General features: G+C 36.5%; 2 protein-coding genes across 4 annotated transcripts; both read left to right on the top strand.

The window, feature by feature from the left end:
- The first annotated feature begins 2485 nt into the window (after positions 1–2485).
- Positions 2486–9990, top strand: LOC113301697 (dual specificity protein kinase YAK1 homolog). 2 transcript variants are annotated; one of them, XM_026550486.1, is made up of 17 exons: positions 2486–3130; positions 4035–4234; positions 4412–4675; positions 4798–4867; positions 4983–5065; positions 5153–5231; positions 5368–5408; positions 6172–6294; positions 6425–6575; positions 6662–6776; positions 6888–6970; positions 7082–7156; positions 7289–7363; positions 7525–8348; positions 8579–8749; positions 8982–9280; positions 9405–9990. In XM_026550486.1, the coding sequence occupies exons 1-17, from the start codon at positions 3101–3103 to the stop codon at positions 9479–9481; spliced, it is 2760 nt and encodes a 919-aa protein (XP_026406271.1). In that variant the 5' UTR covers positions 2486–3100; the 3' UTR covers positions 9482–9990. The 2 variants fall into 2 exon arrangements, with proteins under 2 accessions (XP_026406271.1, XP_026406270.1); XM_026550485.1 differs by having other exon boundaries at positions 2487–3156.
- Positions 9991–13259: 3269 nt separating this feature from the next.
- LOC113301699 (dual specificity protein kinase YAK1 homolog) lies at positions 13260–19243 on the top strand. Of its 2 annotated transcripts, none has more exons than XM_026550489.1 (5): positions 13260–13814; positions 16768–17590; positions 17821–17991; positions 18223–18521; positions 18646–19243. In XM_026550489.1, the coding sequence occupies exons 2-5, from the start codon at positions 17391–17393 to the stop codon at positions 18720–18722; spliced, it is 747 nt and encodes a 248-aa protein (XP_026406274.1). In that variant the 5' UTR covers positions 13260–13814; positions 16768–17390; the 3' UTR covers positions 18723–19243. The 2 variants fall into 2 exon arrangements, with proteins under 2 accessions (XP_026406274.1, XP_026406272.1); XM_026550487.1 differs by lacking the exon at positions 13260–13814 and adding an exon at positions 16071–16224.
- Positions 19244–20250: the final 1007 nt, after the last annotated feature.

Below are 20250 nucleotides of genomic sequence, written 5' to 3' on the forward strand. Positions count from 1 at the left end.
ACTTTCGCGCAATTGCGTCGTATCAGAAAAAATGATATTTTCTCGCCGATTTCTTCGGCCGGTTGTCCCACCGTAGCAGCGGTCATCTAGTTTTTTATATGTAGTTTAAGAATTATATATGCTTGCATAAAACTTCTTTGTATGATATGAACCTTTGTTATTATTTTGATTCATGTTCCTGTAATACTCGTATAGTTGAGTTAGCTTCTATATTTACATCAAAATTCAAAAGTTGTTCTCTTTTCCATTCATTTCAAGTTTTGTCCTACGTGGTTTTCCGGACAAGACTTTAACAAGGCAATATCTTGTTGACGTTGAATTCTCATTCAAAATGTTGATATTGTGCTCTTTTTTCTTCGTCCAAAATTTTTCCTATTAGATTTTACTGGCAAGGTTTTGTGAGGAAATTTATCCGTATGGTGGTCATCCAAAACGGAGTTGTATAATTTCAGTTATTAAATGGATGCCCACATTTGATTGTACCAAATAAACATAATCATCTCTTAAAAACTTGGATGTCTTTCTGAACCACATAACATTTAATCACAAATACGGTTTTGTTCATGTATTGTAATGTATCTGCATTTTGGCACTTTGTTGGAAAAAACTACATGAACTAATTATGCAAATCATCTCCAAGAAGCTAGCAATCCATGATAAAAGCCCTCAATGTATTTAAATGAGCAAGAATACTCACACTATCATTCGAAGACAACACCGCTTGTGTAACACCAAAGAAGGCTTCTTCAAGAAAGTATTACAATCTTTTGCACTCAAGAAATTAGTTATTCTAATTGGATCACATCGATTCAAGATTTGTAAGCCAAGAATTTACTGCAGCACTCATCATGGGAGCTCCGTCATACAAGGTGTATTCTTCTAGACTTACCATGTTGTACTATTTTTCTTCGTTAAGGTTTTATCCTACCGAGGTTTCCTTGTTAAGGTTTTAACGAGGTAACACATGCGTATCTAACATTGTTTGAGTCTTTACATGCTTATACAATTTCAAGTTTTTCTCTTTTGAGTTTTCCTGATATGTTTATAATGACTTAGACAGAGTAGTCATGTAGGGGGAGTATTAAAAAATGAGAGTTTATTATATGGATGTCCACTTTAATGAGACCCTATTACTTGGGCGCTAAGTATCAGAACTTTAAAATAAATCCCTAAAACTTTGTAACTACACATAGAATTCTCTTTTTCGGATCCTCTCTGTTTTGTGTTCTTTTCTTCTCTACTTTCTGGTTTCATAACACATCATCAACACGCTTAACCAATGAGTTGTTTAGAGATTTATTAAAAATCTTTTATGCTCGTCATATGATCGCCTTAACATCGAGCAAAAATGAAACAACAATGTTAAGTCTGGGTGCGGTTAGGAAGGGTTGTGAAGATGGCCATAAGACTTAAGCTTAAAAGTACCTGGGCAATTAAACTGTGAAAACTACACTTATTAAAGTGAATTTAGAAGTCAAAGATAACATATACTCCCTCCGTTTCCGGAAAAGTGTTAAATTTTGTATCTACAAAAGAAGTATTTTCATTCATAATAGGTTGAACATCCAAAACTATCATTCCCCATACTAATGATAATAGTGGTAATTAAATGGTTTTTTTTGAGGATTTCTGTTGAGGGTGGTTTTGGAAATAAATTTTAAAAGTTACTCTCTCACATACTTTCCTTAAAAATTGTGAAAATTGGAAAAAAAGTTCTTTCTTTTACGGAAGGAGGGAGTAGGATATATCTGGATAGGAAATAAAACCAACAAGAAGTTTCTTGGGCACTGCACGCTTCACCATCAATCATACCAGGAGATACACCAACATTCAACAACACGATAACAAATAAAAGAACATCAACAATATTGGTAGGTTGGTCCACTCCGAATATCAACTGGATTAAGATTAACACAGATGGACCAGCCAGAGGACATCCGGGATTTGCAGGAACTAGATTCATCTGTAGAGACTCTGATGCACGAACTTTAATAGTCATGGCTCAACCACTAGGAATTACGACAGCACTAACTGCAGAAACATGGGCCTTACTATTGGCTTCAAGAATAGCATCAGAGAGACAATGGCCTAGAATCCTATTTGAAACAAACTCAGAGAACCTCCTAAGGTTCATCACACCAACTACCTCACCACTTTGACACATAACAGGACTGATCGAAGAAATAAAAATGAGACTTAGGCAAATCCCGCAAGTCGCTATACAACACAACTACAGGGAAGGAAATCAAGAAGCGGACGGATTAACAAACCATGCAGCGGATGGAAGCCAAGCAGGAAATTTTTCAACCAAAATTTGGGACCAGGCAATCCCATCCTTATCACATTTTATTTCAAGACTTTGTGACAAGTTGTAAACTAAATTTATTATAATAAATTTTATGCTTCAAAAAAATAAAATAATTTTTTTTAATCTGCTTAAAAATTAAAATAAATAAATTTTAAATTAAACCCAAACTCTGGTTAAGAGTTTCTCTCTCATCAAAGAGACGGAGGCGGAAGAAAAACTAACACACACGCACACTCTCTCTCTAGACCTTCTCTCTCCCCTAACCCCAAATTTCCCGTCCTTACCTTTCTCTCTCTCATCATCATCGTCAATCTAAAATCTGTTCCATCAATTTAGGTTTTGATTTTGATGATGATTGAGTTTCTTCTACCAAAACCCTAGTAATTTCAAAATTGTTTAATTTTATTGTGTTTTTGATCGTTTCTCAGTTTCAATCTTTTGCATGTCAAATTCTTTGTTTCTGTAGAATTTGGGTGGAAATGTTTGATTGATTGATACAAATGATTGATGGGGTTAGAATCTTCTGGTTAAATTTTCTGAATTTCATGCATGGTTTTAAGGATAGAAAGAGGAAAAACCAAAAATTACTCATCTTATGAGTTTTTATTTGCTTTAGGGTTAATGTTAATATGGAGGCGTTAGTTACCAAAGATTTTGGGGTTTAATTTTGAAAAGTTTGATACTTTCTTTTGCTCTTCGTCATGGATGATACAAGTACTAGGAGCGAAGTTGGGGTGAAGTCGCCATGGAAACCTGCAGAGAGAGCTTTTCATCGGTATTCGCCAATAATGGATGGTGGAGAAACTTCTCGGAAACAGAATGGTGCGAGCCTTGTTACACGAAAACCGGTTAGTTTTATTTTGGTGATTATTAGAACTCAGAATTTGTGAATTTCAGTTCTGGATTGTTCTTCCTTGAGGTATTTGATTTTGATTAGCTTCATAAGTTGATTGTTAGTACTGAGTTCACTATCTCATTAAAGCCAAATGATGGATTGAAATGTCATCACTTATCCAATATTTCAACTGTGCTACGAGAAAAAATCAATTGTGCTTGAACTGAAGGAACAAAAGCATTTTTTTCCCTTAATATTTTCTAAAAAACAGTAACTTCCAGAGAGAGGACTAACAAATCTAGGAGTGGGACTCGCATTAATCTTTTTTTTTTCCCCGCTGTTTAACATGATAGAAGCGCCATGGGTTGGGTGTGTATGCATGTCATTGTTTTTTGTATCAGGAAGATGCAACTTATAAGTATGAACACACGGGAGCATAGAATTTTACCCCAGACACTAACGTAGGCATAGTATTTGATAAAAACAGTCCAACTATATGTTAAAGTCTTCATTACATGCATCAAAACTTGCACAAAGAAACATTTAAAAAGTAGTTGTAGCAAAATGCAACCACCAATTACTATCTTAGTGTTAAATGTTTGACTCGCCCTTGAAGTGATATTTGCTTCTATAGCTATGTGATAGTGGGTGTCTTTGCTATTCATCTCCCATCAGTGGTGGAATCCATCAAGTAGTTACAATTCTCACCTTTTAATTTCTGCCAAATTTGTGTATGTTACTTTCCTGAAATTGCTTCACCTTAGTTGCTTGAAAATAAAGTGTCCCAGAATAACTGCAGTGCTCAGATTACATAGTCTCTCTAATATCTCTCTCTTGTAAAGTGGATACTCCTGTACTGATTCATGCTGACAGAAGCTTTCACATGTGCAGCTCATCACCAGATTAACTAAAGACATAGTTAAAACGTACCAAACATGTAATCCAGATTTCAAGCATAATGAAGAATTAAATCCAAAGCGGTTCCTAACCACCCCATCAGTTGGTATTAGCAACGGTGGATATGATAATGCAAATTCAGATATGATCTTGAGTGTGAACTTTGTCGTGCTCCACATGGAATCACAACGAAGGTCTTGGTTCAGATAGTTGATTTGCTTATATAATACTAGTAGACATTATTTTTTTCTGATTTGCTTTACATTGTCATATGAACTTGTCATAAATTATCTTTTTAAGTTTTAAAGGATCCAAAAAAGTTTTAGTTTGCATTTTAGAACAAGTGCTTTGTTGCTTTTATCATCTTATAGATACATCGTCAAAGAGATGCTTGGGCATGGGACTTTTGGACAAGTTGCTAAGTGCTGGGTCGAAGAGTTGAAAGGTCATGTTGCTTTAAAGATAATAAAGAATCAACCAGCATATTTTCAGCAGGCACTAGTTGAAGTATCCCTTTTGTGGCAGCTAAATACAAAATTTGATCCGGAGGATAAACACCACATAGTTCGCATTCTGGACTTTTTTGAGTTCCAAAACCATTTATGCATTTCCTTTGAATTGCTTGACTCAAACCTGTAAGCTTCTAAGTGCATTTCAATTATTGCATGATGTTTTTTCAATGCCAATAAGCATTATAAGTAGCTTAGCCTTTTATGTTATGTTGACATATGTCAATGAAACCTCTGTCGCTACATAGGTATGAGCTCCTGAAGATGAACAGTTTTAGAGGACTATCAATGAACATTGTCCAAGTTTTTGCGAGACAGGTAGCTTTGTTCTTTTGCGTTATGTTTGAATTTATGATTTCGTCATAGGTTACTTATACTGAAGCTCCCATAGAGCATGTCCTTATTACGTTCTATCCTTTTTTCTTTTCTGTAGATCCTGCGGGCCTTAGTATTAATGAAAGATGCCAACATCATTCATTGTGATCTGAAGCCTGAAAACATTCTTTTGTGCACGAGGTCAGTACTTGTTTTCCACCTTAGATCTTAAGTTGTTCAAGTATGTCCACTCTGTAAAATCTAACCGTTCGTTTTTTGTTTAACAAGATCAAAGCCTGGAGAAATCAAAATCATCGACTTTGGATCAGCTTGTAGAGAGGATCGAACGGTTTATTCTTACATTCAGGTTTTCATCTCTATTTATGTGCTTCAGTTTTTGACTTTACTGTTCAGTTATGTCGATGTGGTTTGTATACAAAGCTAAGGTGATTGATGCATCATCTATGGCTTCAGTCTGAGCCTTTTATTTTGTTTTGCTGCAGAGTCGTTACTACAGGTCCCCTGAAGTTCTTCTCGGTTATCAGTATCCTCTTAGATGAAGTCCTCTTTCATTAATCAACAATAGTGAAAGTGCACTACCATGCACATGCTTGTTACATTGATTTTCTATTCTTTTCCTGTACCATTGTTCGTATTCCACTGTGTTTGCTTCTTGCGTTTAAGTCCATTTTCAATAAATATGTATCCGCTCGTCTGATTATGGATCTTGATTTACGTCTCCATCTCAATTTAGTAGCCTTCCGTTCGCCTTTAATATCTACTTCTTTATTTTTACTGAAAATAAAGAAGTAATATTCAATATCTTTTATTTTTAAGGTTGCAATGTAGAAGCTTGTGACCCACTTTTCCATTTTAGGGAGTGGAAGAAGATATATCAATGTCATATATGTATATATACTCTCCATTTTAGAAAGAGAAATACTTTAGGAGAGGAGGAGATTTCTCAGAAAAAGGAAAATAACTTTGTTGAAGTTACATTTTTACTATTGTTTTGATCTTTATGTTTGTTAGGAAAGTGAGGGTATTTATGTCATCTGATTATTTTTGGACGGACTGGTACGGTGTTAATTGACATGCTCTGCTCAAGATAAATGAACATACATCTCACTCCTGGAAACAGATCAACATTTTTCTCCATAAATTCAAACTCAAAAAAAAGGTATCTGTCATGCTTGTATTGGCTTGAAAAGCATGGCTATCAGTATTTAATATTATTATTATTATTATTGTGTTGGACCTCATGTTGAGGTAATATGTTCTAGAGGGATCCTTGACACATCTTTCAGATATAATACTGCAATAGATATGTGGTCCTTCGGTTGCATAGTTGCGGAATTGTTCTTAGGATTGCCACTATTTCCGGGAATGTCGGAGTTTGATCTGCTCAGACGAATGATAACAACACTTGGGTATGTTTTGCAACTACGTGTTCATCAGTAAGATGAAGCAAATGTTTTATTACCTTAATATTTGTATATTCCTCCTGCTGTACCAACATAAAAGTTGTTCTTCTCTCTGTATCATTTTGGAATTATGTAGAGGCCAACCACCTGATCATGTACTGAAGGAGGCAAAAAATACGTCTAAGTTCTTTAAGCGCATAGGAAGTGGCCACAACTTCGAGAATGATGTAATCTGCATGGGTGAAAGAAGTGGTTACCAACCATTAACTGCAGAGGAATATGAAGCTGTAAGTCTTTTCTCTTCCTTCGTCCACTTACACAGTTTTTGCCTCTTCTTCCACTATTCTTATTTCCTGGCTGGTGGTTACATAAGAGGACGCTGAAAAAAGCAACAATAGGGAAGCAGTATTTCAAGTATACGAAGCTTGAGGAGGTTGTTAAAAACTACCCATATAGAAATAACTTACCTCAGGAAGAGATATCCAGAGGTTAGCTTCAGCTTCCATATTTTAATGAGTAGTAATAAAGTAAGTTTCAGTAAATATATCGCACTAACTCTAGCTTATTGCTCTCTCGTTCTTTTTCTGACTGTCATCCAGAAAGTATAAACCGTTTAGCAATGATTGATTTCTTGAGGGGTCTCATTGAATTTGATCCAGCAAAGAGGTGGTCGCCTTTGCAAGTTCGTGAGCTCACTTTAATTAACACCCTTTTCCTTATCCTACATAGTTTCTTAGTATTTGCTAGTGGATTAATTTTGTGTATCACATTGCTTAAATTCCTTCATTTTCAGGCTTCAAAACATCCTTTTATGACTGGAGAACCCTTCACAAGCCCGTATAGGCCTTCTCCGGAGACCCCTCATGTGGTAGGTGTATTTTTATCACTCATCATCAGTTTTGTTATTTTTGTAAAGATTCTACGCTGAGTTTACGAGCTCATTAACTACAGTCACCCATGTTCAGTGCATGAGTGTACCTAATTTTTTGTATCCTTGTAGCCTGTAGCTCAGAATTTTAAGGTGGACCACCACCCTGGTGGTGGTCACTGGTTTGCTGCAGGTCTTTCACCTCAGGTCAGATAGTTGCCTCTTTTTTGTATGATTATTACTTTATATCTTGGAAGTCATGGGAACCTGAAAAGGATTCCCTGCTGTGATCCTGTCCTTCAAATTTTATTTTTATAGTAACTAAAATGATTCAGGTTCAAAGTCCTTCGATTGTTTGGAACTTGTAGGTGTTAAGCATTAATAGAGGGCCTCCACAGAATAACTTTCAGGTGGCTCCACAGAATGCTAGTAGCTATGGCAGCTTGGGAAGCCATGGTAGTTATAACGAAGGAGTTGGACTTGGCAGCAGCTATGGAAGTTATGGCGATGATAGTTGTGTATATGCATACTATTCTCCTGTGGGTCCATCTGGTCTGAACATCCGTGCTCAGGGTGGTGGAGTGCCAATCGCTGGAGCTAGCTCTGATGCTAGATGGAGAACTTCTCAACTTTCTCATGGGAATGGAGGACTTGGTGTCAGTCCATCCGCAGGAAACTTTGGGCCGATGTCTCTAGGTGTGAGTCCCTCACAGTTTACACCTCCTAATCACCATACTCAAGTTTCCACTGGATCTTCAGGAAAGTTCGGCCCAACTTCCCCAGCAAGAGGAAGTGTTCATGGATCACCTTTAAGCAAAATGGCTGCTGTTGGACACTTCAATAATAGGAGGAGAAGTTGGGGACATCCTGGGTCCCACTCGTTACCCCCTCAAGAAGATACAACGCACTGGCAAGGGCATCATACTGATGGTGCCAGCTGTAGTTACGGTGAGGGAAGCTCTCGTGGGCATACTAATGGTTCTCCTCGGAATATGCAATCAACCAGTAGTGTTCCTAATTGGAGGCCTTTGAGAGGAAATGCCAGATTCAATGCAGGATTTTCATCTGGCACTTCACAGTCTGTTCCTCAACTGAACTCCAACATGCCGTATCGCCCAAGCTTGGAGTCTACAAATGAAAAGGCTGAAATTAGTTCGCTACCTGATCCTGGAGATTGGGACCCCAATTATAGGTAAACCTTAACAGCTTCAGATACTGATTTGGTTGGTGTGTTGATTTGTGGTGTTTAAATTATATTCTTGATGAGTAAATTATTATCAAGGTTTTTCTCACATTTCATACCTTTTTATCTAGAGCTACTTACAAAGAGCTAGTACTTTTTCTTGGTTATGTAATCATGCACTTGGAAAATTCTCATGGTTTGTCGACCCTAATAGTTTTATATACATATATTATTTGCAGCGAAGAATTACTCCTGCAAGAGGATGGTCCTGATGTGGGCTCTATGGTTTCTGAATTTACCAATATCATGCACATTAGTCATCCCCCAGATCCTGCTGTTCCAGTTGCTGGCATGGGAAGGTTTAACAACACCTACCAGACACATATGAACTCACATATACCCAATCAAAGGTAATATAATGTTGTGGCATCCTTTAGCATTGCAATTTCTGCTATGATTTGTATGCATATATGGTGGGGTCAGAGATTCCAAGGTATCTCTCTCTAGTTCACATGCACATAGTTTTCTTTAGGAGACTTAAACACATCGTCTGTTAAGATGTGTGATTCGTGAAATGTCTTGTTCGAACTTTATTACTCTTCAAGTACTGTTAATGCTTCTTGGTCTCTTCTGATGATCCAGAAACTTCTTAACAAATCAAGCATTCCCTCAAGTAGATGCGAGCTCCTCTTCAGCGCATGATATGCATGCGGGGCATGGCCGTCCAATTATGTCTTCACAGTTCACACCTCATTCCGCACAAAGCTCTCCTAGTCGTTTTGGGCAGCATCCACCACCTTGTCATCGATCTAATTATGTGCCGCCAAATTTTGCTCGTGGTGGTGAGTGGAATCATCAGAAGGTTCGGCCACCTCCAATCTATAACAATGTTGGCTCACACTCTCTAGGCAATAACACACTTCCTAACGGGTCGCCATGGGGTATGTTCCATTAGGCGTGCTGCATTTTCACTTGTCTCGATTATAGCGTGTTCCTAATCCTTTTTTTATGTTATTTTTCTTGAGTAATGTTCATGTCACATAACTGCAATAAATGTTGTTTTAGGACGGAGGCCTGGGTATCCAGTGACCAACATTCCACCAGCATCCAACTCAAGGAAGGATTATGGAAGGATTGTTTGATAGGATATATATGAATAATGAACTTGATCTTTTTTTTTTCCTTCTGAAAGTGGGGTTATTGTGTATTCAGCAGTGGAACTAAGTTTCTACAAGAAACCCTTCTGTGAACGTGGGGATTGTGATAATTTGGGGGAAATTATTTTAGTGGTCCTATGGATCCATCTAAGATCTGTTGGAAAATCTTCTTCTTGATGGTGGTGACAGTGGTGTGTGGGGTGGGATGGATCCATCTAAGATCCATTGTAAAATCTTCTTCTTGATGGTGGTGACAGTGGTGTGGGGTGGGATGGTGGTACATGTAAAGCCATTGTGCTATTCACGGAATACATTCTAAATTATGGCATCCATGTCTATCTCCATTTTAGGCACTCTTCTTGTGAAGTTGGTCAACTTACTAATTGATCACCAAGGGGTGCTGGATCTGTAATCAGACTTCGTACTGATTTTCAGCTATTCACATATTATTGATTTGAAAGGAACATTCTTCAATATATTTATTTTGCAATTAAGGTGCACTTTTATGAAATGTCAGATGAGGGTATGTTATGGCAGAAGTCCAGCTCTTTCACAGGTTTGTACCAGCATATTAGAACAGTTTTTATGTACTTAGCCTTCACACTGATTAAATGTTTGGGGGTTGGCTTTGATGCAGTCTTACTTCTTGCAGATCTGTAATGACTCAGTTAGGTTTTGGCAGTTTAGGCTCTTTTGAGCTTGTTAATTAGTTCTTGCTTGTCCTGTCACCATAGAAACCATGAAGTCGGAGCCCAATTCAGATAGTGTCGCCACACGGAGTTATTTAATTTTCTTCCAAGACGTGAAGGGGTGTGGTCATTCAAGTGATGTTCATTAGGTCGTTCTTTAAGAGTCGTTATTAATGCTTTCTTTTTTAGTAGGAATTACCATATAGTCCTAGGAATAATATATTAGAGAGAGTCTAGTCCAGTTGACTCAGTCATATGTCTGTTTGGTCTTATTTGGGAAAATATATTGTAGTTTGGTCCTAGAAATTATGGTTTGGTCCTAGGGTGATGTCATGGATGATGTAATTGTCATCTTGTAGTGGCAGAAATACCATTTTAGATTATGACCATATATATAGTCAAAAAGTAAGAGAGAAGAAATCATTCTCAGATTTACTTTCTCTCTCCTATATTTTCAGATTTAGAATTTCACTTTTTCTTTTTTCTTTTTATATTTCTTCCTGTTACTGTTTGAAGATGTAAACAATTTTTTTGAATATTTGATCTTCTGCTGCATCTTTTAAAGATGAACTCGTCGTTGTTGAAGATGCAGACGACGAAGACGACGTTTGTTTGAAGATTTTTTAGATCTGAACTCGTGTTTGTTTGTTGTTGAAGATGAAGACGGCGTTTGAAGATGACGAATTCAAATCTGCTGATGAAGACGACGATGAACTTGTGTGTTGTTGAAGATGAACTCGTCAAATATGATTCTCTACTGGTGTTTGTTGTTGAAGATGAACCCTAGAAAAATATGTTGATGTTGAAGATGAACTCATCAAACCCTAGAAATCTGTTGTTGTTGTTTGAAGATGAAGATTTATGTGTTTTGTTGCTGCTGCTTAAGATGAAATCGATGAAGATGAAGATTCATATGGAGTTCATTTCTGGATTGAACTCTGTTTTTTTTTTTAGGTTTTTATATGGAGTTCATTTCTGGAATGAACTCTGGTTTATAAGTTTTCTGAAAAATAAGTAGAAATTAACATGAGTTCATTTTGACGAATGAACTGCTACAAGAAAATAAGTAAAACTTAACACGTAAGGGTACTTTTGTCTGTTTTATATTTTTAAATAATTATGGACCAAACAGTAAAGGCGTTTTCCCAAAGGACTAAACAGACATGGGCCCACCTAAAAAGGGACCAAACGATATTTTCCCCCTTTTTTTTTTTTTTTTTTTTTCAAATAGGAAAGAAGAGCATTAAGAACTTAAACTAAATTTACATAAGAGGAGTATACTCGATCCGCTGACCTTCTACTTGAGAATCAGGCTAAATAAGACGAAAATCTTCTTGCAGAGTTAAAAATATTTTTCCCAGAAGTATGAAAATCCAAATGATCCTCCATATTAATAAAAAATTTGGTTCCAACTTGTAAAATCATATAGACAATAGCCTCCATATATTAATAACATCTATATATTAATACTTTTTCTAGGTCCGAAGTGTATTAATATATAGAGTTTTTACTGTACTTGATTCTCGGATTTGAGAGAGGGGTTTTCAGAAGGATCAACTGAAAGTCTCCCGGAAGATTTTTTCTTTATTTTGTTACATTTTTTTTTTCGTTTTAGTTTTGTTCGATTTCGATTCTATCTCGTTTTACGTAAGTTTTATATTTCTGTTTCTTTGATTGTTAGGATTTTGGAAGCATATTTAGTCGTTTCTCTACATGTAAGGAGCTCTGAGAGCTAAGAGGTGACTTTAGCTTGGTTTTTGTTTTGATTTTTTTATTTTATTAAGTTCTTTGTTGATTCGACTTTCTAAACAGTTACACTATCAAGTTCAGGTAAGAATCAATTTGATTATCTTTATGTGATTTTAGTCTTTTTCAAATTTGAGATTCAAATTGGTTAGATCAATGTAGATCTTAATAGCATATGTATGAGTGGTGTATGGATAGTGTGTGAGTCAAGAGATGAGACTTGAGAGTTATATATTGAGAGAGCAAAGGGTTGAGTATATAAACTCATGTCATATGTATGTAACTAGAAATAACCTGTGCCGTAACGGCACGGCATGAGAAATATTAATCTAAGTTCATGGTTTTCTTGCAGCAATTCTCAAACGTTACACAGGTTGATGAAGGTTATTATTTTTTATTTTAAAAAGATATGAGCCAAAATATTATTATTTTTGAATAATAAAATATGAGTGTAATAATATTAGTTTTAAATGGTTGTAACAATTAATTTTTCACTTTGTTGTTTTGTTGCTACATTAATTCTTTTAATTAGTGAACACAAATTAGTGAGGAACTAATTTTTCCCTTGCACTTTGTTGTTTTGTTGTAACATAATTAGTGAGGAACTAATTATGAGAGTCATCAATGCATATATCTGTACTGGAAGGAGGTTACAAAGCTTACATTCGTCGGATATCTATGGTTGGGGTGAAACCGGGATGGTCGGATTCAACGTTTGTCTCTAGAAATGTTTTCTGACCGTCCTAAGCTCACGGGTTATTTTTGTAAATAAACCCCGCTGTAAAGGCCTTGCTTTGATCTAATCTGTGATAAATGTATAAGTGTTTCTTAAATCACCTGAATCTTCTAAATTAATGGTGGTGCACTTGCAGATAAAAAACTACCATATGTTTCCTCCTCCATTTGAAGACCATGTCTGTAGTTTGATAACGACAAAATTTGTGGTTTCCTTTAATATAGAGATTTTAAATAAATTTTTACTCCCATCAATTTTGGTTTTATTGTACAGGTAAAACTCCAGAACTTAGATTTTTTTTTTTTTTAATTTTAGTACTAACAAAACCATTTGATTATAATACGAATTCCTCAATTTTAGGATGCTTGTTCGGTATTATGAAACCAAATAATTCCTCAAAAGTTTCCACCAAGTATTAAATACATGATGTTCTAAATAAAACATACATGCACATCAGTGTTCAAAATATTTCTTCATGGTGTCTTATCATATCTAACTGGTTCCAAACTTATTTATTTTTTAAAATATTGATAAAGGGTTTAATGTTATTTTTCTTTATAGGGTGAAATAAAACCAAAATCGTTGTTCAAACATAATGATGAGAAGAATCTAATTGCACGTTCGTAATGAAAATAAGTTACATCCATAGGATGTCTTTGGCTAGATGAGATTGGAATGGTCGGATGCAACGTTTGTCTCTCAAGAAGTCCACGGCTCAAAAACGCATCCTGTTTTGTATTATAGGTTACCTATCTTTTCTATTAGTTAATTGATTATAAATCGTCTGCAATGTAGATTCATCTTGTATCAGTCCTGAGAATTTCAATTATCAGGAGTGTTGATCCTCTTCCGCTGATTAAACCTTAATTTCTTTAATTCAACTTTTTCTGCTGCTGTTCTCAATCAAATCTCTGCTGATTGAAGACTCATGGAATTCGACTGGGGTTGTGGTTACTGATGGTTCTTGGTGCGAAGTTTGATTTGATCCTGATGCTTCACTGCTATGTCTTCACACATAATCAAGCATTATTCTCAGATTTGAAATTCGATTTAAATCACTTGAGCTATTGGGAATTTAGGTTTGCAATTTCGTTTTGCGTTGAAACTTGATTCTTCTACCTCGACTGCTTAAATCAAATCAACATTGGTAATATCAGATCTCATCTTTTGGTTACTTCAAATTTAATTTTAAGTGTCTGATTTATACATCACTATCTCAACAACATTCAATTTGTCTTCAAATTCTGCACGCATCATAAATTGGTTTGAATTTGACCTAGTTCTTTTATCAAATCCAATTGGTACTGATTCCTGAATCTATTCGATCCGAGCATGCATATTTCTACTACAATATTTAGTTACGAAGAGGCTTAATTTTGTACCACTGGATAGTGGAGAAGAATTCTTCTTAAGATCAGTAGAATATTGGGGTAGGTGTGTGCTTTGATTGTTTGCTGCACCCCCGTGTGCCTAATCTTTCTTCAGTTTACTTTGGTACAATCTTCACAGTAGTGGTATGTGAGTGAGTTGGTTTGGGTGTGTGATGAAGAAACTGTAGATGGTGCTCTTGGATTGAATTTGGTGATGGTACTCGTATACAAGTTGGAGTTCTCTTTGTTGAGTATACATTCAATTGTGGGTGTATCCTATTATCCATTATCTTTTACTGTTGTTTTTCTTCATATCGTAGTTAGTTTCTTGTTTGTGTCAATAAATAATGCAATGAAGCTTCAACTCTTGTTGGTTCCTTTTCTACTACTTCTCAACTACTCTTTTTGTTAGTGCTATAACGCAAGCTATAATGGTTGGTGGATGGAACTGTAAGATCTTCTTTTTGTCTATGTGTGTGGATGCTTGATTACTCTCACTGTAAGATCTCTTGTGGTGTTATGTGACCAAACTGAATTCAATGGACATTTGAAATTTAACTTCATCACCGTATGTTAATGAATTCTGCAAAGGTGTTATCACAAGTGATTCTTTTAGTAAGAGGAGAGTATCATCAGGTTCGTCATGTTGGTGGGAAGCTACTTGTTCTCTTTGCTTTTACAGCTGATTTTCCTATTACTCAAATTGTTCTTGTTGCTTCCTGGTGGTCATAGTTTGAAAACTGATAGAGTTGGTACTAATTCTTATGGTGGTACTTTGAGCGCACTTAATTTTCCTTTCTATCTTGTTATTTATTTGTTATTTGGGTTAATTATTTCTTCTTGTCGTGATTGAATTATCAATTTGAGCATGATTGTACACTCCTTATTTCAAACTATATTCACTAAATTGGTCACCTTTCATGTCTTGATAGTGTTATGTTAGTGGGTTTGATATATGCAGGGGTACTGAGCTATTGTAGTAAGTGATTAGTTCTTCATTCTGTCCTAGTCCACCTGCTACTGTCACCTTTGTCATGGTAATTCTTTTTTTTTGCCTGTCTCTTCTACTGCATTGACTCTCTCTGTTGCACCAATAATTTCTGGCCTATCTCCTATTACAGATGCTACTACTTCTTTCATATGCCCTGTGACCGTTTCTTTCTGGTATTGTTCTCTTATACTATGCCTTAGTTTCTACAACAACCTCATATGTCAGCCTGCTATGTCAAATGACAACACTATTTCTTCCATCTGCATCAACTGCTGAATTCTATAGGTGTGTTCCACCTATTAGATTTGATTTCTAAAGTCATATGTTGTGATTTGTATGGAAAGTGTGTGAGTGCAATCTCAAGGCTCTCTCAAGACCTCTTGAGCTTGAGGGAGGGTAAGCATATGTATGAGTGGTATATGGAGAATGTGTAAGTGATGTCAAGTTATGATAGTATACACACGTGTGTGTGGGTTGTGTGTGAGTCGAGAGATGAGACCTGAAAATTATGTATTGAGAGAGTAAAGGGCTGAGTATATAAAATCATGTCTTGTGTCTGTAATTACCTATCTATTCTATTAATCAATCGATTATAAATCGCATGCGATGTAGATTCATCTCGAATCTAGTAGATCTTCTCCCAAATTTGAGTTTTTCGATTTGATTTTCAATGGAATTTTAGATTCGATCAAATCATTTCTGTTAGTAAATTTTATTTTGAATTTTTCTAATACTATTACCTAGCTTCAAACTCCATTTTCTTATAAAATTTACTAAGCTTCAGACATCGGTCTTTTTGGATATAGTGCATGCCTCTTTTTTTTTCTTCTTTGTGATGTAATTTTTGTTTTTTACTTGTTTTTGAGTTGCAATTTGAAATGTGTTTTGTTAGTTCACTTGTTGCGTTTCTTTATGCTTGAAGTTTTAGATCATCATGTCGATATCAACACAACCCTAGAATATTTGAAGACAATTTTTTGCCTGAAGTGAACTCTTTTAGCATATCAGTTTCTCTGTTAATGACGAGACCAAGTTTGTATAGGTATATTCTGATGTTCTACTTTGAAGTTTTGCGTTTTTGCCACTGGAAAGGTCAAAGGAGTTTTAGTTTGATTGTGAAGTCAGCAGTAATGCTTCTGGTGGTGCTACTAGTTCTTCTAGTAGTTGTTGTGTAAGCTGCGCTTGAAGATGTTGTGGTACGTTTCCTTTAGGATGAGTTTATGCCTAATACCAATACTTTTATATTCGATGGGTGGCTTAATTACAATACTTGGTGAAGTTAGTAAAGTTTTCTTTGGAGGTATAGCAAAAGTATGAATTGCAGTGATGAAATATGAGGTTAAGTAATATGGGTATATTCTTCTTGTTACAAAAAAAGAACCTAGTAGGTTCTCTGCCAAGTGTAAAGAAGACACTTGCCCTTGATAGGTTAAGGCTTCTGCTATTGATGACGAGAACATGATACTCAAGGTTAATAAATATATTTTTCTCATGATTGTGGATTGGGATATAAATTCTCAACCGTAAATCGAATAGTCTTTTTGTTTCTAATTGAATCACGAACGATATAAAAAGTGCTTTAAATTTCAAACCTTCAAATTTGGAATTTTTTTTATGGCTCAATATAACATCAATGTCAAAGATTATCAATCTTACTATGATCTTGTCCTTCAAATTTTATTTTTATAGTAACTAAAATGATTCAGGTTCAAAGTCCTTCGATTGTTTGGAACTTGTAGGTGTTAAGCATCAATAGAGGGCCTCCACAGAATAACTTTCAGGTGGCTCCACAGAATGCTAGTAGCTATGGCAGCTTGGGAAGCCATGGTAGTTATAACGAAGGAGTTGGACTTGGCAGCAACTATGGAAGTTATGGCGATGATAGTTGTGTATATGCATACTATTCTCCTGTGGGTCCATCTGTTCTGAACATCCGTGCTCAGGGTGGTGGAGTGCCAATCGCTGGAGCTAGCTCTGATGCTAGATGGAGAACTTCTCAACTTTCTCATGGGAATGGAGGACTTGGTGTCAGTCCATCCGCAGGAAACTTTGGGCCGATGTCTCTAGGTGTGAGTCCCTCACAGTTTACACCTCGTAATCACCATACTCAAGTTTCCACTGGATCTTCAGGAAAGTTCGGCCCAACTTCCCCAGCAAGAGGAAGTGTTCATGGATCACCTTTAAGAAAAATGGCTGCTGTTGGACACTTCAATAATAGGAGGAGAAGTTGGGGACATCCTGGGTCCCACTCGTTACCCCCTCAAGAAATACAGCGCACTGGCAAGGGCATCATACTGATGGTGCCAGCTGTAGTTACGGTGAGGGAAGATCTCGTGGGCATACTAATGGTTCTCCTCGGAATATGCAATCAACCAGTAGTGTTCCTAATTGGAGGCCTTTGAGAGGAAATGCCATATTCAATGCAGGATTTTCATCTGGCACTTCACAGTCTGTTCCTCAACTGAACTCCAACATGCCATATCGCCCAAGCTTGGAGTCTACAAATGAAAAGGCTGAAATTAGTTCGCTACCTGATCCTGGAGATTGGGACCCCAATTATAGGTAAACCTTAACAGCTTCAGATACTGATTTGGCTGGTGTGTTGATTTGTGGTGTTTAAATTATATTCTTGATGAGTAAATTATTATCAAGGTTTTTCTCACATTTCATACCTTTTTATCTAGAGCTACTTACAAAGAGCTAGTACTTTTTCTTGGTTATGTAATCATGCACTTGGAAAATTCTCATGGTTTGTCGACCCTAATAGTTTTATATACATATATTATTTGCAGCGAAGAATTACTCCTGCAAGAGGATGGTCCTGATGTGGGCTCTATGGTTTCTGAATTTACCAATATCATGCGCATTAGTCATCCCCCAGATCCTGCTGTTCCAGTTGCTGGCATGGGAAGGTTTAACAACACCTACCAGACACATATGAACTCACATATACCCAATCAAAGGTAATATAATGTTGTGGCATCCTTTAGCATTGCAATTTCTGCTATGATTTGTATGCATATATGGTGGGGTCAGAGATTCCAAGGTATCTCTCTCTAGTTCACATGCACATAGTTTTCTTTAGGAGACTTAAACACATCGTCTGTTAAGATGTGTGATTCGTGAAATGTCTTGTTCGAACTTTATTACTCTTCAAGTACTGTTAATGCTTCTTGGCTCTTCTGGTAATCCAGAAACTTCTTAACAAATCAAGCATTCCCTCAAGTAGATGCGAGCTCCTCTTCAGCGCATGATATGCATGCGGGGCATGGCCGTCCAATTATGTCTTCACAGTTCACACCTCATTCCGCACAAATCTCTCCTAGTCGTTTTGGGCAGCATCCACCACCTTGTCATCGATCTAATTATGTGCCGCCAAATTTTGCTCGTGGTGGTGAGTGGAATCATCAGAAGGTTCAGCCACCTCCAATCTATAACAATGTTGGCTCACACTCTCTAGGCAATAACACACTTCCTAACGGGTCGCCATGGGGTATGTTCCATTAGGCGTGCTGCATTTTCACTTGTCTCGATTATAGCGTGTTCCTAATCCTTTTTTTATGTTATTTTTCTTGAGTAATGTTCATGTCACATAACTGCAATAAATGTTGTTGTAGGACTGAGGCCTGGGTATCCAGTGACCAACATTCCACCAGCATCCAACTCAAGGAAGGATTATGGAAGGATTGTTTGATAGGATATATATGAATAATGAACTTGATCTTTTTTTTTCCTTCTGAAAGTGGGGTTATTGTGTATTCAGCAGTGGAACTAAGTTTCTACAAGAAACCCTTCTGTGAACGTGGGGATTGTGATAATTTGGGGGAAATTATTTTAGTGGTCCTATGGATCCATCTAAGATCTGTTGGAAAATCTTCTTCTTGATGGTGGTGACAGTGGTGTGTGGGGTGGGATGGATCCATCTAAGATCCATTGTAAAAACTTCTTCTTGATGGTGGTGACAGTGGTGTGGGGTGGGATGGTGGTACATGTAAAGCCATTGTGCTATTCACGGAATACATTCTAAATTATGGCATCCATGTCTATCTCCATTTTAGGCACTCTTCTTGTGAAGTTGGTCAACTTACTAATTGATCACCAAGGGGTGCTGGATCTGTAATCAGACTTCGTACTGATTTTCAGCTATTCACATATTATTGATTTGAAAGGAACATTCTTCAATATATTTATTTTGCAATTAAGGTGCACTTTTATGAAATGTCAGATGAGGGTATGTTATGGCAGAAGTCCAGCTCTTTCACAGGTTTGTACCAGCATATTAGAACAGTTTTTATGTACTTAGCCTTCACACTGATTAAATATTTGGGGTTTGGCTTTGATGCAGTCTTACTTCTTGCAGATCTGTAATGACTCAGTTAGGTTTTGGCAGTTTAGGCTCTTTTGAGCTTGTTAATTAGTTCTTGCTTGTCCTGTCACCATAGAAACCATGAAGTCGGAGCCCAATTCAGATAGTGTCGCCACACGGAGTTATTTAATTTTCTTCCAAGACGTGAAGGGGTGTGGTCATTCAAGTGATGTTCATTAGGTCGTTCTTTAACAGTCGTTATTAATGCTTTCTTTTTTAGTAGGAAATACCATATAGTCCTAGCAATAATATATTAGAGAGAGTCTAGTCCAGTTGACTCAGTCATATGTCTGTTTGGTCTTATTTGGGAAAATATATTGTAGTTTGGTCCAAGAAATTATGGTTTGTTCCTAGGGTGATGTCATGGATGATGTAATTGTCATCTTGTAGTGGCAGAAATACCCTTTTAGATTATGACCATATATATAGTCAAAAAGTAAGAGAGAAGAAATCATTCTCATATTTACTTTCTCTCTCCTATATTTTCAGATTTAGAATTTCAGTTTTTCTTTTTTCTTTTTATATTTCTTCCTGTAAACAATTTTTTTGAATATTTGATCTTCTGCTGCATCTTTTAAAGATGAACTCGTCGTTGTTGAAGATGCAGACGACGAAGACGACGTTTGTTTGAAGATTTTTTAGATCTGAACTCGTGTTTGTTTGTTGTTGAAGATGAAGACGGCGTTTGAAGATGACGAATTCAAATCTGCTGATGAAGACGACGATGAACTTGTGTGCTGTTGAAGATGAACTCGTCAAATATGATTCTCTACTGGTGTTTGTTGTTGAAGATGAATCCTAGAAAAATATGTTGATGTTGAAGATGAACTTGTCAAACCCTAGAAATCTGTTGCTG

The sequence above is a fragment of the Papaver somniferum genome, chromosome 8, assembly GCF_003573695.1.
Source record: "Papaver somniferum cultivar HN1 chromosome 8, ASM357369v1, whole genome shotgun sequence".
NCBI lineage: Eukaryota > Viridiplantae > Streptophyta > Magnoliopsida > Ranunculales > Papaveraceae > Papaver > Papaver somniferum.

Bases quoted from the DNA above. Each gene is read 5' to 3' on its own strand.
- LOC113301699 (XM_026550489.1), top strand. From the start codon at position 17,391: ATGCAATCAACCAGTAGTGTTCCTAATTGGAGGCCTTTGAGAGGAAAT. The intron at 17,591-17,820 runs GTAAACCTTAAC...TATTATTTGCAG, and splicing joins GATTGGGACCCCAATTATAG to CGAAGAATTACTCCTGCAAG. The intron at 18,522-18,645 runs GTATGTTCCATT...ATGTTGTTGTAG, and splicing joins TCCTAACGGGTCGCCATGGG to GACTGAGGCCTGGGTATCCA.
- LOC113301697 (XM_026550485.1), top strand. From the start codon at position 3,010: ATGGATGATACAAGTACTAGGAGCGAAGTTGGGGTGAAGTCGCCATGG. The intron at 5,066-5,152 runs GTCAGTACTTGT...TTGTTTAACAAG, and splicing joins AACATTCTTTTGTGCACGAG to ATCAAAGCCTGGAGAAATCA. The intron at 7,157-7,288 runs GTAGGTGTATTT...GTATCCTTGTAG, and splicing joins CTCCGGAGACCCCTCATGTG to CCTGTAGCTCAGAATTTTAA.